This window comes from Oryctolagus cuniculus, chromosome 8 (genome assembly GCF_964237555.1).
Source record: "Oryctolagus cuniculus chromosome 8, mOryCun1.1, whole genome shotgun sequence".
NCBI classification, from domain to species: domain Eukaryota; kingdom Metazoa; phylum Chordata; class Mammalia; order Lagomorpha; family Leporidae; genus Oryctolagus; species Oryctolagus cuniculus.
In genome coordinates, this window is record NC_091439.1 from 56,193,705 (window position 1) to 56,209,141 (window position 15,437).

At 41.5% G+C, this 15,437-nt stretch overlaps 1 protein-coding gene across 3 annotated transcripts in view; it reads left to right on the forward strand.

Annotated features, from left to right (window-relative positions):
* COL25A1 (collagen type XXV alpha 1 chain) overlaps positions 1–15,437 on the forward strand; it is a 530,060-nt gene that overhangs the window by 416,670 nt on the left and 97,953 nt on the right. For all 3 annotated transcript variants that reach the window (XM_070047775.1, XM_070047774.1, XM_017347366.3), the window contains exons 11-12: positions 400–426; positions 2,465–2,509. In XM_070047775.1, the coding sequence (XP_069903876.1) occupies positions 400–426; positions 2,465–2,509 (72 nt within the window). The remainder of the gene's footprint in view (positions 1–399; positions 427–2,464; positions 2,510–15,437) is intronic.

Here is a 15,437-nt window from a genome sequence, read left to right on the forward strand (position 1 = left end):
AAGCAGACGACCTACAATGATGAACTTCATTGCATTGTAGCTGCTTATGACAAAAGTATCTCCAGTCCTCTAAATGAGACTGATGTGATAGATTTTGCAGGTATTTGAAGACATAGATGTACTAGAACAGCAAAGATTGGTGGGTTTTTTTGGAGGGGGATGGGGGAAGTGGGGAAAAACATCAGAATCCTACTCATGTGCTTAATGTTCTTCAAAAGAGAATGAGAGGAGAAATGACCTATGTCTTGCTTTCAACTGGAAATGTTCATTTTCCTTGATGTACAAAACGTCAGCGTATTTCAATACAGCGAAGAGAACCTTACAAAACAACAGTTTTCATTGGTCATCTAAACATAACTGGCTACATTATTACATTAATTTAATTGTTTTCTTTTTTAGGGTCCTCTGGGGCCTCCAGGACAAAAGGTAGAGTATTGTATAGGAGACTGTGAAAGTGATCATACCCCCCTTGCCCGAGGGCCAGCGAGCACGGTGATTGGTGCTAGCTACTGTAAGCCGTGCTGAAGCAGTTAGTCTGGTTTGTACATTCTGCTTGCTAATAATACAGTCATATCATGTGAGCATTGGGTTTCTAATTGACTCCATTATTACAAATTCAGTAAATCCATAGCGGACTCCTTAAGCTGTCTGTTAGCTCGAGGGTTATTGAATTTTTAACTCAAGTACTGGGAAAACATTGTGACCAAACTTAAAATGCAGAGGATCATAAGACATTGCAAATTGAACATGTGGCCTTGCTTAAATATATGGTTGCTAATGGCCGTGGAAATGACCAGAACAAAGGATCTGACTGTGGCTTGGTTCACTACATTCAAGCAACCCATTAGTGTCATCCTTTGCTGAGATAACCCGAAAAGCTACTTCCTGAATGTCGTTTCTATTTTATCCACATCAGTCATCAGAATTGCCTGATATATTCTGATAGAGAAGAGCTAGGATTCCTAAAATTATACCTGTGCTGTAATAGTAAATATGTCCATAGCAAATTGATGACCCTCTGCCAACCAAATGTCACTAAATCCCCATTCTCTCCTAATCTCCTACCCTACAAGGGGGTATCAGGGGATATTTAGCCTACATAAAACAATTGTATTCTAACAGGTGGAAAAGTGATTATTATTTATTTTTGGAATCCATCAAAGATGGAGACTTTTCATCCCCCAAGCACTGGGCATGTGGCATCTGTTGAAACCTAATACCACGAGCCAAGTAGAAGCCAGCAAGTTGTGAGACAACTTGTGTGTAGGAACACTTTGTCCCTTGCAATAATATCTCTATTAAGCAGGGTGTGAAATTGTAAAGCTACCCTAATCCACATTGGTCCAGGATAAAATTACTGCTTCAGGCTTCGGGAAGTCCTTTAATTGCCAGTCAGTACAATCACTGAACACAGTAAGGAACTCACTACCTCAATTTGTTTTGCATATAATTATTCCTTTTTTTTAGTAGACTGTTTTTAGAGCAATTTTAAGCTTATTGCTGCAACTTTTACAAAAACGTTTCCCCGTTATTATTTAAAGAAATTTAATATGCATCTACCGAGAAAAATCTGTTTTCTAGTTCTAGAGGAAGAATGAGTACATTGTATTTAAAAATGATTTCTCCAGAGCCTGAAAGGAGGTGTAAGGGAGGGAAATGACATCACTCCTTGAAAATATTGGCTAATGTTTCTTTCTGAATCCACTTAAATGTCAAATTTTCTCAGGTATTAGCTCAGGTAATTAGCTTTCTTATTCTCACTCCTTCTAGGTTCAGCCACTCCTAATTGCCCCATTGTATGTTCATGCACATGCATGTGCTCATACCACACATGCCCTGTAAAATCTTTGGTACACGTTTTCTTGTGCCTGGCTAGTATGTAACATTTGTGATGCCTTTCAATTCTGCTCTCCAAGACATAGGTGTATTCACACATTAGTAACTTAAACATACTCCCTGAAAGCCCAATGGGAAAACGCTTCAAATTCTGCCCACTGGGGTTTGCAAGGGTCCCTCATTTAGTTGTGGACAACAAGGTTGTTAGTTTAGTTACTTTTCATTTTATGGTATTTACACTCATGAAAGTCAAGAGTTGCTGCTACTGCTAGGCTTTTTCCAGATGGAACTAAACCTATTTATTTCTTCAAAACAGCAAAATATAGAGCTATGTGGCCTGCTGAAAGAAAAAAAATCTCAGTTTCTGATGTGAATTTATTTAAAATCATTTTAGGAATAAGTGTGTAGTTGAGAAATGAGTTGTGCTCTGTAGCTTCTGGGGAAGCTTGAGGAGTCTGCCTACATTATTACTATTTGAGCACAGTGGCTGAGATCTGAAAAACATCATCTCCCAGTTGTAATCATCTCCATTTACCCTGTTTTAGCAAGGTAAAATTGTGGCTGCCATAATTCATGCAATAGATTGAAATACTTTGTAAGACATTAATTTAATCTTATGTCTCCTTAGGGTTCAGTTGGAGCACCTGGAATTCCAGGAACAAATGGACAAAAGGTGAATTCAATGGAATACGGTATTTTTTTTAAAAAAAGGTTTTATTTTTATTTATTTATCTGAGAGGTAGAATTACAGACAGAGAGGGAGAGACAGAGAGAAAGGTCTTCCATCTGCTGGTTCACTCCCCAAATGGCTGCAACGGCTTGAGCTGGGCCAATCTGAAGCTAGGATATAGGAGCTTCTTCCAGGTCTCCCACACTGTTGCAGGGGCCCAAGCACTTGGGCCATCTTCCACTGCTTTCCTAGTCCATTAGTAGAGAGCTGGATCAGAAGTGGAGCAGCTGAGACATGAACCAGCATCCATGTGGGATGCCAGCCCCGCAGAGGCTTAGCCTAATGTGCTATAGCGCTGTCCCCAAAATACAGTATTTTAAAAAATAATTTAGAGAGCATTAAAATCACAAAATTATTCTGGTCAGTGATGTCAACGATAACTTTATGAGCTTATGTAAATGCTACATATACTTTTGAAATACAGGAAAACTACAGTGAAATGATCAAGTTAGTTTAATCTTTAAAAATGGATTAAAGAGGGTGCAGCTCACTTGGCTAATCCTCTGCCTGCGGCGCTGGTACCCCGGGTTCTAATCCCGGTTGGGGCGCTGGATTCTGTCCCGGTTGCTCCTCTTTCAATCCAGCTCTCTTATGTGGCCCAGGAAGGGAGTGGAGGATGGCCCAAGTGCTTGGGCCCTGCACCTGCATGGGAGACCATGGGGAAGCACCTGGCTCCTGGCTTTGGATTGGCACAGCGCACTGGCCGTAGCGGCCATTTTGGGGGTGAACCAACAGAAAAAAGAAGACCTTTCTCTGTCTCTCTCTCTCTTTCTCTCTCATATTGTCTAACTCTGCCTGTCAAAGAAAAAATTAAAAAATGGATTAAAGAAAAGAAATTCTTAGAAAATATTCCATTTTAAGTATTTAGGATGTATTACTTTTTGATGTTATGTATATGATACGGCCATGTCTTTCTCATAAATATACAGAGGATGGGGAAAGTGCTATGTTTAAAATCCATTGTGATGAACAAATGTGCTCTAGTTTATTTTAGCCTTGGTAAAAATCTTCTGGATTATTTCTTTAGTTAAGGAAAGATATTTTCGCAGAGGGAATCTATTAAAACCTTCTGAGTCCAGAAGCAAGATCATTTTACTGTGAAGCAAAATTAGGAGTCAAATAGGCTTGCCAAGCTCTGGTACTAAACTTTTATCGTTATTGTACTGCTAATAATGGGGGGGTGGGGGTGTAAAATAAAATTTTAAGAAAACACTGCAAGTCTTCATGCATGTGTCTATGCACATATGTACATTTACTCATGCAACATGCTTACTAATGGACACAGCATCTGCAGCATCTCATCGGTAAGTCTGGTATTCTCTGCTCCTCCGTGCCCCTGACCATTCGGGAACCTACACAGATACCAGGCAAGCCACTGTGGCATCCAACAGAGCCCAGGGCTAGGCCCATCTACCAGGAGCCAGGAAGCTGACATGGCACTTGGCCTGAGCTTGTGAAATCCTGTAACCCACCCATGAGCTTGTCTCCCCAGAGTGTTTTAAATTCATGAACCCTGAATCACGTTCCGAAATCCTAAGGATCCCAACTTTGACTGGGAGTAACCTCCTCAAGACCTTTTCCATTGTGTCTTCTCTATCAGTAAGAAATAAACAACCATAATATTAAACCTATCAGGTATCTAAGAGCAAGTATCTGCCACTTAGAGGCTATGTGAATTTCAACAAAGTCCTCAAGTCCTGTGGCCTCAGTCTGCTCATCTGTAAGAGGGGACAATAGCAGTTCCTAATTTCAGGGTCAACTTGAAGATTAAATGAGAAAATAATTGAAAGCCTTTACAATCATGTTTGTTTGATATTCTTATTAAATTCTCTACTTCATTTCTATGAAATTCAGACATTTTGCTTAATCTGTTTTAAAGGAGGCTATTTCCAGAATGAGCTCCCTCTCACCAAGGCTTATGGTCACCACAGCCCGCATGCTCATCAGTAGTTAACTGCCCGTGGTGAGGTCCCCTTCCCACTTAGGAAAATGGGTATCCATGTATCCCGTTGCTTCACAATCCTGGTAAAGACAGAAGATCTACTTTTTGTTTACAAAACTGCAGGTTATGGAGGAAAGCTTGTGCAAAAATTTGAAAGTGCATCCATTCTAGGATGGATTTTTACATTATATAACTCAAGATAATATTTTTTTAAAAAAGCAAATACAGATATAGCATAAATATAATTTTTAGCATTGATGAGAAAAAAACTTATATAAGATTAATTTTTCACTTTCATGTTTTTTTTCTTCAACTTTGAGACAATCATGAAAATTTATAGGAACCTATAACCTGAAACAAAACAACTTTAAAGCTGTCACATATACTCTTTCAGACACAACATATTCTTTATTTTTGAAAGGAAATATGTAATTTCCTTAGAAAGAAAAAGGAATGTGACATTTTCTTGTCCTAGTCACCAAGTTTAAATTATATTTCAAGGAAGCAGACAGTTAATATTTGCAGATTTGTGTCTTGTTATATGTATTTGTGCCATTTCTGAAAATATTTTCTATAAAATCTAGGGAAACTAAATGATTTAAGCTTTAATAAAAATATCAGCAAAATACAGTTTGTTTTTCATACTCCATAGAGCTAAACTGAAAACTGTGTATTATCATAGTCTTATTTAACATGGATAATATTTGTTATATCATTGATGCAAAAATAAAGTATAAAAAATCTGAGTCTCTTCACAGAGACAGAGGATCATCTAGACAATAGGAGGAAAGTTAAAGAGGCATAATGCTCTGGAGCACATACAATATTTTGAGTCTCTAGAATTTGTGGGGTTTTTTTTTTCTTTTTTTCATTTGATTTGAAAGGCAGAGGGAGGGGGCCGGCGCTGTGGCGCAGCGGGTTAATGCCCTGACCTGAAGCGCCGGCATCCCATTTGGCCACCGATTCAAAACCCAGCAGCTCTACTTCTGATCCAGCTCTCTGCTATGGCCTGGGATAGCAGTAGAAGACGGTCTAAGTCCTTGGGCCCCTGCACCCACGTGGGAGACCCAGAGGAAGCTCCTGGCTCCTGGCTTCGGATTGGCGCAGCTCCGCCCCGTTGCAGCTAACTGGGGAGTGAACCAGCAGATGGAAGACCTCTCTCTCTGGGTCTCCTCTCTCTATGTAACTCTTTCAAATAAATAAATAAAACTTTAAAAAAAAAAAAAAAAAAGGCAGAGGGAGAATAAGGGACAGATAGAGATCTACTTTCTACTGATTCACTCCCCAAGTGCCCATCTCAGCTAGGCCTGGGCCAGACAAGCCAGGAGCCTGGCACTCAATCCAGGTCTCTCATGGGTAGCAGGGACTCAAGTTCTGGAGCCGTGATCTGCTGCCTCCCGGGATGTTCATTAGCAGGGAGCTGGATAAGAGGTGGAGTAGCCAAGACTCAAATCAGGCACTCTGATGAGGTATGTGAGCATTGCTAAAATTTGTTTTTCTGAGAAAAGAGCTTATAATGATATAATAAACTTTCCTATAAAAATGTTAATAGTCTTAAATAGTCTTGAGAAAACATTGTCTTCATTACAATGTCACTTTTTCCAAAGACATACTTTTGATGTTGAGAAAGTAGTTTTGTTTTCAGGCAATGGTTAAAGGGAGAATAATTTCTTTTTTTTTTTTTTCTTTTCAAAAAATTTTACTTCTTTATTATTTATTTGAAAGGCAGAGAGAGACTCATACACACAGAGACCTTCCATCTGCTGGTTCAGTCCCCAAATGCCTGCAACAGGTAGGGCTGGACCAGGCCAAAGCCAGGGGCCTAGAACTCACTTCAGGTTTCCCATGGGTGGCAGGGACCCAAGTACTTGGTCCATCACCCACTGTCTCCTAGGGTGAACATTAGTAGGAAGTTGGGATCTAAAGCAGAGCTGGAATTCAAATCCTGGAACCCTGATACGGGATGCAGGTATTCCAAGCAACATCTTTTTTTTTTTAAGATTTAGTTATTTGTTTGAAAGTCAAAGTTACACAGAGAGAGAAAGAGAGACAGAGATAAGTCTTCCATCCCCTGGTTCACTCCCCAATTGGTCGCAACAGCTGGAGCTATGCCAATCCAAAGCCAGGAGCCAGGAGTTTCTTCTGGGTCTTTCCACGTGGGTGCAGGGGCCCAAGGACTTGGGCTATCTTCTACTGCTTTCCCAGGCCATTAGCAGACAACTGGATTGGAAGTGAAGCAGCCGGGACTCAAACCGGTGCCCATATAGGATGCTGGCACTGCAGGTGGCAGTTTTACCTGATACACCACAGTTCTGGCCCCCCAAACATCTTAACCATTGCACCTTCCAGGCAGGATACAATTTCTAAGCCATTACAAATATGGCAAATAACACCTAGGAAAGAAAAAGTTTTTTCTCTTAAGTTTCATCAAAGAGAGAAAAATAAACCATTTTATGAAAATATGTTGTTTTCTGCTAAAGCATTTTTCATTCATTCAGATTGATGAAATTGGTGATTGGCCTTGAAAATAATGTTGAGATTTTTCAGGAGTAAAACCAAACTATATTATCTATGAATGCTAGGATTTTTCTGAGGCCCTGAGTCACAAGGATTCTTTCTGAAACAAAAGATAAATGTCAGGTGATTTTATTTCATGTATTTTTCAGATGCTTTTTAGAATGTATTGTTTTTAAACCTTTAAAATATAAATTAAAACTTGATATTAGTGTGTTATCTTTGACTCTATGTCATATAGCTATATTATTTTTAAGTAACATTAAATTTGAATTAGTTCATAGTTAGACTATTTGGAATTCCTTTTCATTTCTTACATGTGGATCTCACAGTTGACATTAATCTTCATAGCATACTTCTAATGGTTTTTTATTTCAAGTGTATTTAAAGGGCAGATATACTGAAGATTTCAGACTTCCAAAGGTCAAGTTGTTGATTCATGTCTATACAGTAGGCCACATAATCAACTCAATAATTTTTTTATTCCTCATTCACCTACTATAATTTCTTAACATACTATTTTTGTTTGTTACCTGGATTCTATTATTTAAAAACACTGAATTACATTTTGGAATAATTTCAATGTGTTGTAGATCTGATTGTTTTCTGTTTACTTAACTTGAGTCTCCTGTAGCAGAATTTATCCAGTAATCTATTCAATATATTTATGAATATATTGTGATATTGTGAATATATTGTGATATGAATATATTGTGATAATTTGTGATGGTAGACTTTAAGAAGGGAACGATATTTAGGGGCCAGCGCTATGGCCTGGCAGGTATAGCCACTGCCTACAGTGCCAGCATCCATATGGGCACTGGTTTAAGACCCGGCTGCTCCACTATGGCCAGGGAAGCAGTGGAAGATGGCCCAAGTCCTTGAGCCCCTGCACCCTCGTGGGAGACTCAGAAGCAGCTCCTAGCTCCTGGCTTCAGATCAGTGCAGCTCTGTCCATTGTGACTCCTTGGGGAGTGAACCAGCGGATGAAAGATCTCTCTCTTTCTGCCTCTGCTTCTGCCTCTGTGTAACTCTGCCTTCCAAATAAAAAAATAAATCTTAAAAAAAAAAGATTGAGTAAAAAAAAAAGATTAGTTACTGATTCCAGATTAGCTAATAATTCAAAGAAAATATAACAGTTCAGTTCTTTTGTAAGTTACAGACCTATTAAATTTGCTTTTAAAGTTAAATGAGAAGCCGGCGCCACGGCTCACTAGGCTAATCCTCTGCCTGCCTGCGGCGCCGGCACACCGGGTTCTAGTCCCACTCGGGGCGCCGGATTCTGTCCTGGTTGCCCCTCTTCCAGACCAGCTCTCTGCTGTGACCAGGGAGTGCAGTGGAGGATGGCCCAAGTGCTTGGGCCCTGCACCCCATGGGAGACCAGGATAAGTACCTGGCTCCTGCCATCGGATCAGCGCGGTGTGCTGGCTGCAGCGCGCTGGCTGCGGTGGCCATTGGAGGGTGAACCAACGGCAAAGGAAGACCTTTCTCTCTGTCTCTCTCTCACTGTCCACTCTGCCTGTCAAATAAATAAATAAATAAATAAATAAAGTTAAATGAGAATTATAAAATTACAAGACCATTTTTTCTTCAGTAGCTATAATAATAGGACTTTATTTTTTTTTTCTTAAAGAAGTACCTTCTTCCAGTTACAGAATATTTCATAAAGTCAACTCACTCCATCTCTAAGTGTGAAGCATTTAGAAAATTTGATTTATTTTGGGGGGGAGGCAGAGAGTCAAGAGTTCCTACCTGCTGGTCTACTCCCCAAGTAGCCACAAAGCTAGACCCACAGACTCAAACTAGATCTCCTGGCACCCGCTGCCTCCGAGGGTCTGCACTCGCGGGAAGCTGGAACTGGGAGATGAGCAGGAACTCAGGCTCAGGGACTCTTATTCGGGATGTAGGTGTCCCAAATGGCATCTGAACAGCTGGGCCAAACACCTGCTCCATTCTCCGGCAGTTTTATACACAAGCTTATTCTGTTCTTGAGGAGAGTTTTCTTTCAGTTTTACTTGTTAAGCTGAACAAGAACTGTTTCCATTGTTTACCTAATTAATTAAAAGTTCCTGGCCGGTGCCGCGACTCACTTGGCTAATCCTCCGACTTAGGCACCCGCACTCTGGGTTCTAGTCCCGGTTGGGGCGCTGGATTCTGTCCTGGTTGCTCCTCTTCCAGGCCAGCTCTCTGCTGTGGCCCGGGAGTGCAGTGGAGGATGGCCCAAGTGCTTGGGCCCCTGCACCTGCATGGGAGACCAGGAGGAAGCACCTGGCTCCTGGCTTCGGATCAGCACAGCGCCGGCCGTGGTGGCCATTTGGGGGGGTGAACCAACGGAAGGAAGACCTTTCTCTCTGTCTCTCTCTCTCTTTCTCTCACTGTCTAACTCTGCCTGTCCAAAAAAAAAAAAAAAAAAAAAAAAAAGTTCCTTTAGAGGGGAATAAAAAGTTAGTTGAAAGAAATTTTTAATGTTGGCTTGACAAAAAGAATTACAGTATGATTTTTCCTTCCAACTCTTCCCCCGGCTTCGTTTGGACTTGTTACTGTCAAATTTAGCACTAGTTATCTTTTCAGTAAATGAAAATAGTGAGAGAGGGGGAATGAGAAGTTGAGGGGTTGGGATTGGTGGGGGAGGATGTTGAGGAAGTGAAACTCCTAGCAGGCTGCTGCAAAACAACCAGAGGAGCAAATGTGTTAGAATAAATTAGGACATCGTGAAGTCTGTTTATTTTCCATTTTAATTCAAAAGACAGTATTTTACAGAGTAGATCTCAAAACGATTCATTGGATCTGATTAAGTTTGTGCATAATTTGGAAAAACTTATTTAAACAATCCCTTAAATGTATGCATTGTTCACTTATTGATTTATCAAATCAATCATCAACAAATATTTACTCAGCCCTTTCTAAGTGCCAGATACTCTCTGAGCACCAAAGTTCAAGCTGTTTGTGCTACCATGGAACTTCTTAGATAATGGGAATAGAGACATTAAGTGAACAATTATACTAAAAATCTGTTCATCTACGTGGCTGTGAAGTCCTGTGATGGAGGGGCTGGGGGCAGCCAGGCCAAGGAGTGCCTTGCTGATGAGGTGACTTTACATGAGACTTCAGGGTTGAACAGGGGTAAGAGGCCAGCTTTCTGCTGCAGTCCTTCCAAATTAAATTACAGATAACCTTGGTCTGAGAATCCCATTTCTAAAACACCGTACTGTGAACCACCATAAGGTTGTTGTATTCATCGTAGTAAGTTTTTCCTCCAAATTTTTACTCACTACAGTATTCAATCAATATGAGCCACAAAGCTTGTTCTTGTGTCATCAGATCTTTAAATAATAGCCTTGATTCTGAAGTTTGTATTAACTCTAAGGCAGCAATGACGTAACTTACTGTGACAAGTACAACAGGTTAGCATCACCCAGTTCAACTCATGTGATACCAGCCCACATTGCCCAGGACTGGAAACCGCTATCCAACTGCAAAATAGCTTTCTGGTGGGGCTAACTCATGAATGATTGCATTTCTTTTTTTTTTTTTTTTTTTTTTTTTTTGACAGGCAGAGTGGACAGTGAGAGAGAGAGAGACAGAGAGAAAGGTCTTCCTTTGCCGTTGGTTCACCCTCCAATGGCCGCCGCGGCCGGCGCGCTGCGGCCGGCGCACCGCGCTGATCCGATGGCAGGAGCCAGGAGCCAGGTGCTTTTCCTGGTCTCCCATGGGGTGCAGGGCCCAAGCATCTGGGCCATCCTCCACTGCACTCCCTGGCCACAGCAGAGGGCTGGCCTGGAAGAGGGGCAACCGGGACAGAATCCGGCGCCCCGACCGGGACTAGAACCCGGTGTGCCGGCGCCGCTAGGCGGAGGATTAGCCTAGTGAGCCGCGGCGCCGGCCTGAATGATTGCATTTCTATCAGGATCTGTGTCTCCATCTCCTCTGCTCTGTGCAGAGAATCGAGGCAGTCTGTAATAATCCCTACAATTTATGCAGCACTCGCTAATTACCAGGTAGACACCTAAATATTGTATGTGTATTACCTCACTCTTTTCTCATAGCAGTCCTGTTGAAGTGGGTACTAGGATTACCTCCCCTTCATTAATGAGGCAACTAAGGCACAAAGGACACATATCTTGCTCAAGGTAATCAGGTGCAGGTCGCAGAATAGAGCTTCTAAGCCAGGCAGTCTGCTTCAATTGCAGTAAAGTGTGTGGATTTTAACATTCAGAGTCTGAGCTGTGTCATCAGCACTTGTACGACCTTGGGCAAATTGTTATGTTCAATGAGCCTTAGTTTCCCCATTTGTCAAAAGGAATTGTAATCTTAACCCCAAAGTCATTTTTGTTTATTTTATTTCAGTTATATACAAGTTTATACAAGTTTCATATTTCATATATACAGATTTAGGAACATAGCGATACTTCCCACCCCCATGTTCTCTCCCGCACACATTCCAACTCTTCTTCTTCCTCCCTCCCTGGTTCCCACTCTTCATTTTTACAAAGATCTATTTTCAGTTTACTTAATACTTGTACCCTGCACTAAGTAAAGACTTCAACAAATATTATGAAGAAAAAAAAACACTTTAACCTCAAAGTTTGGTCAGGGAACAACACAATAATAAATGTAACTATCCCTTAAAAGACACTACTCAATAACAATAGACTTTTCCTTTCTGACTTGTAAGAATAAATGTCTCTAGGATTCAGAAACCTGGATATCCATATGATTGTTAGTAAGATAGTATTATTTCATTCTAGTCTTCATTGACCTTTACAATTCTTCCAGTTGAACAGAACCATTTAAAGTTTCTATTAATAATTTATTTTATTTTATTTTATTTTATTTTATTTTATTTTATTTGACAGGCAGAATAGACAGAGAGAGACAGAGAGACAGGTCTTCCTTTTCCATTGGTTTATCCCCCAATGGCCAGTGCGGCCGGCATGCTGAGGTCTATTAATAATTAAGCACCTTTTCTTTCAATGAGAAAAAGAATAATTTATCAAAGTATACCTAAGTTTATTACTAGCATCTATACCAGAGGAAGGAAGAAATTAGCTGAATTTTAAAACTTAAAATTTAAAAACCTAAAAAACTTGCACAGTAAGTTGCAAGTCATAGAAACATATCTATACCAACTGTAAAAATAAAGGTATTTTGTCAAGTGACATGAGCGTGAAAGTGCTGCACTAATGCAGGCTGTTCTGGCATTGCTCTGGCAACTCAACATCACCAGTGAGTGCTCGCTTCCTTGCATTTCTTCACACTTCTGCCACAGGGCCGCCTTCATCCCTGCTCCTACTCTCCTCTTTGTTACAAGGTGCCTGCCAGTCACTCCTGGGGCTTCATTCTTTCATGTCTACATTCAGAGTGCAATATTCTGAGTACAGAGTACAATACTCAGTCTGCAAACATCCAACATTTTTGAGCTCCTTTGTGGCTGCAGACACATAGGTCATAGGTCTCCCATTATCCTCTTGCGAGAGGAATGTCAGATGCTGGCTGGATACAGCCATTGCAGCTTTTTTCCTAGCATCCTTGTCCAGTGGAAAGTTGCAATGAACACTATTTCACTATTTGATTTAGAAAATTAGACACCAGGGAAGCAACCAATTTTGTTGTATCTGAGTTTTCCCAGTACTACGATACTCTTCCACTTCATACAACCCCCTTCATCTATTTTAATATTGTGTCTTTCTAAATCATAAGCTTTTGTTCTTCATCTCCCTCACCCCAGGAGTACACATGGAGAAAACTTTTTTGCATGCAGAAGAGAGCCCTTTGGGCATCATGTTCTCCAGCTGAGTTTTGCTCAATTTTGCACCTTCTTTAAGTTACTTAAAAAAGATATACTGAATAATGCTTCCCAGGGCAGGGAAGCTACTCAGCTCCTTTTGTCTTGCAGAATTGCCCTTCACACGGGATGAGGGGCCCACAGGGCCAGGGAGACAATCCTACCCAGCATCCTTTTTCCCATTTCTACATCATGTCCCAGGCATCCAGGAGCTGAGATTCCTGCCCCCACTGCCCCGACTGGCCTTTCCCTAGGCCCGTGTTCTCAGGTTTGGAGCATTGCTGATGTGTTCCCCACACACTAGTAGGTGACAGTGAACAGTGGTGCATGAGGAGCTGTGCACAGGACTTGCAGTGTTCACACAGAAGCCCCAAGCTCTTCCCAGTGGGAACGGGGGCTGAAAAGAGAAACAGGGTGGGAAGAGGAGGGGGGAATTTGTATGGAGGATAGTAAAATAGAGGAAGAGTATCCCCGTGATCTATGACCTTCAAATTGGATGAGTGCACACAAGGCAAGGAATTTCTCTCATTTATGTAAATTCCACCACAGTAATCTCAATGTAGCTATTTTCTGTGACTCCTGAACGCTTAACTATGTCTCTGCATTTCAACTCTTTTTGAATAATTGCATATAATTGCATTATTCAAATTGCATTATATGAAGTTCTGTCTGTATCAGCAATAATGAAATCTAAAATAAAAAGTGCTAAGCAGCAGCCTTCCTTCTGAAATAGCTCCTAGTGTAATGTTATTGAAACAACTGTCATGCTTTTAAATTTTATGTTTTTAAGCATTTGTAATTTTTTAAGGAAAGCACAATGATATTTGGATACTAAGTTGAATTTAGTTATTACTTTCGTTAGTATAAGACTCAGCACATCATCTAAAATAGCATATTTATTTCTATTACCTTCCTGGCTGATACACCTGTCTCTTTTTCTACTGATTAGTGTTCCTATTACCAACTTAGGCAAATAGATTCTATTGTCAGGGAGAGAGTTTGCAGATAAATGCACAAGATACAATGTCCCTACAGAGAAGCCAGGTCCCACATGTAGAAACACACCCAATTGTCCAGGATAAGAGTTTCTGTTCTTTCTGTTCCCATGTTACAAAAACTGCTGTGTCTCCAGGAAAGAAAAAGAATCAGGGGTTGGGTATGCAACTAGCAGCTAAAAAGTGCTGAACCGCTCTTCAAAGAGGAGAAGCTGAATTCCCAGGATAGTCTTGGAGGGAGGGAAGAGGAGAAAGGTGAGATGGAAGGGGGAGAAAGGAGAAGCCCATGAGGTGAAACAGACCGCATGCTCTGTGTTGTGACAACTTCCCGAGAGCACCAGAGTCAGCCCTGAGTTCACTAGGTGCTGGAGACAATAGGGCTATTGAGGCCACCTGTGAGCACTAGCTCACCCAGAGAACTGATTTGAGGCAAACAGAGATGACACGAAGAGATGCAAAACTTGAGCTGGGACTTCCATGAAAATCTCAGACATCAATGGCTTCTAAAATTGAGTCTTTTTAGTTTTCATATTTATTTGAAAGGCAGGGAGACCCAGAAAGAAACAGAGACACAGTTGGAGAGAGAGAACTCACATCTGCAGGTTCACGCCCCAGATGCCTGCAACAGCCAGGGTTGTGCTGCACCAGGCTGAAGCCAGGCACCTGGAACTCAGTTTGGATCTCTAACATGGTTGGCAGGGATCCAATACTTAAGCCATCATCTGCCTCCCATGGTGTGCATTAGCAGGAAGGTGAATCAGAAGCAGAGCCGCTGGGATCTGAACCCAGGCCTTCTGATGAGGGTTGTGGACATCCTGAAAAGGGACTTAACTGCCAAGCCAAATGGTTGCCCCTGAAATTGGGTCATGAACCAAATTTAATTGGATCTCTCTGGAATAAAGAGCCACCAGGTGGCATCTTTAGTCCAACAACAAGGGAGCAAACATTTACTCCAGCCCTGCATACTCTAACGAGAAAAAGTTGAACCCCACAGAAGTATAAGCGATGTGCCCCGTGTTAAGAGGCAGAAGTAGAAAAGCTGGGATTAGATTGCTTCCTAAAACCACTGTCCAATTTCTTGCTAACACTAAACAGAAAGGAGATGCAGTAAAACAGAATGAGGCTTGTAGACACCAGCTGCTCTTGAATAGAAGCAGTACAAGATGGGGAATCGGCTGACTTGGATTCTAATCTCACATCTGCCTCTTTGCAGCTGTTTGGAAGCACAGCTTGCCCTCCCAGAACGCACTGCTTCTTCTGTTAAGAATGACCGGCTTGTTTCCATTCACCTAAAATCTCCTATTTTGTGAGTGCTTCCGCTTAGGGGAAAACAGATGTTAGAGTGAGATGGTGAGGTCCATGTGGACACTTATGTAAATTATGCAAGTGTCTTTTGGGAGCATCAGATGACAGCATAATTTATAGACTCAGCCTTGACCCAGCTACTTCTTGCCCTTCACCTGAGGTACCTGGAGTGAGGGAAGCAGCAGATGGAAGAGGGGAGATAACTGAGTGTATGACCATGTAGACAACAGCCCAGTCTCTGCACCCACAGGCTGAATTGTTACAGCCTTTCATCCTCCAGGGGCTGGAGGGGCTTGGGGCTTGTCTTGGAAGCCATGCAAGGTCTCCTCA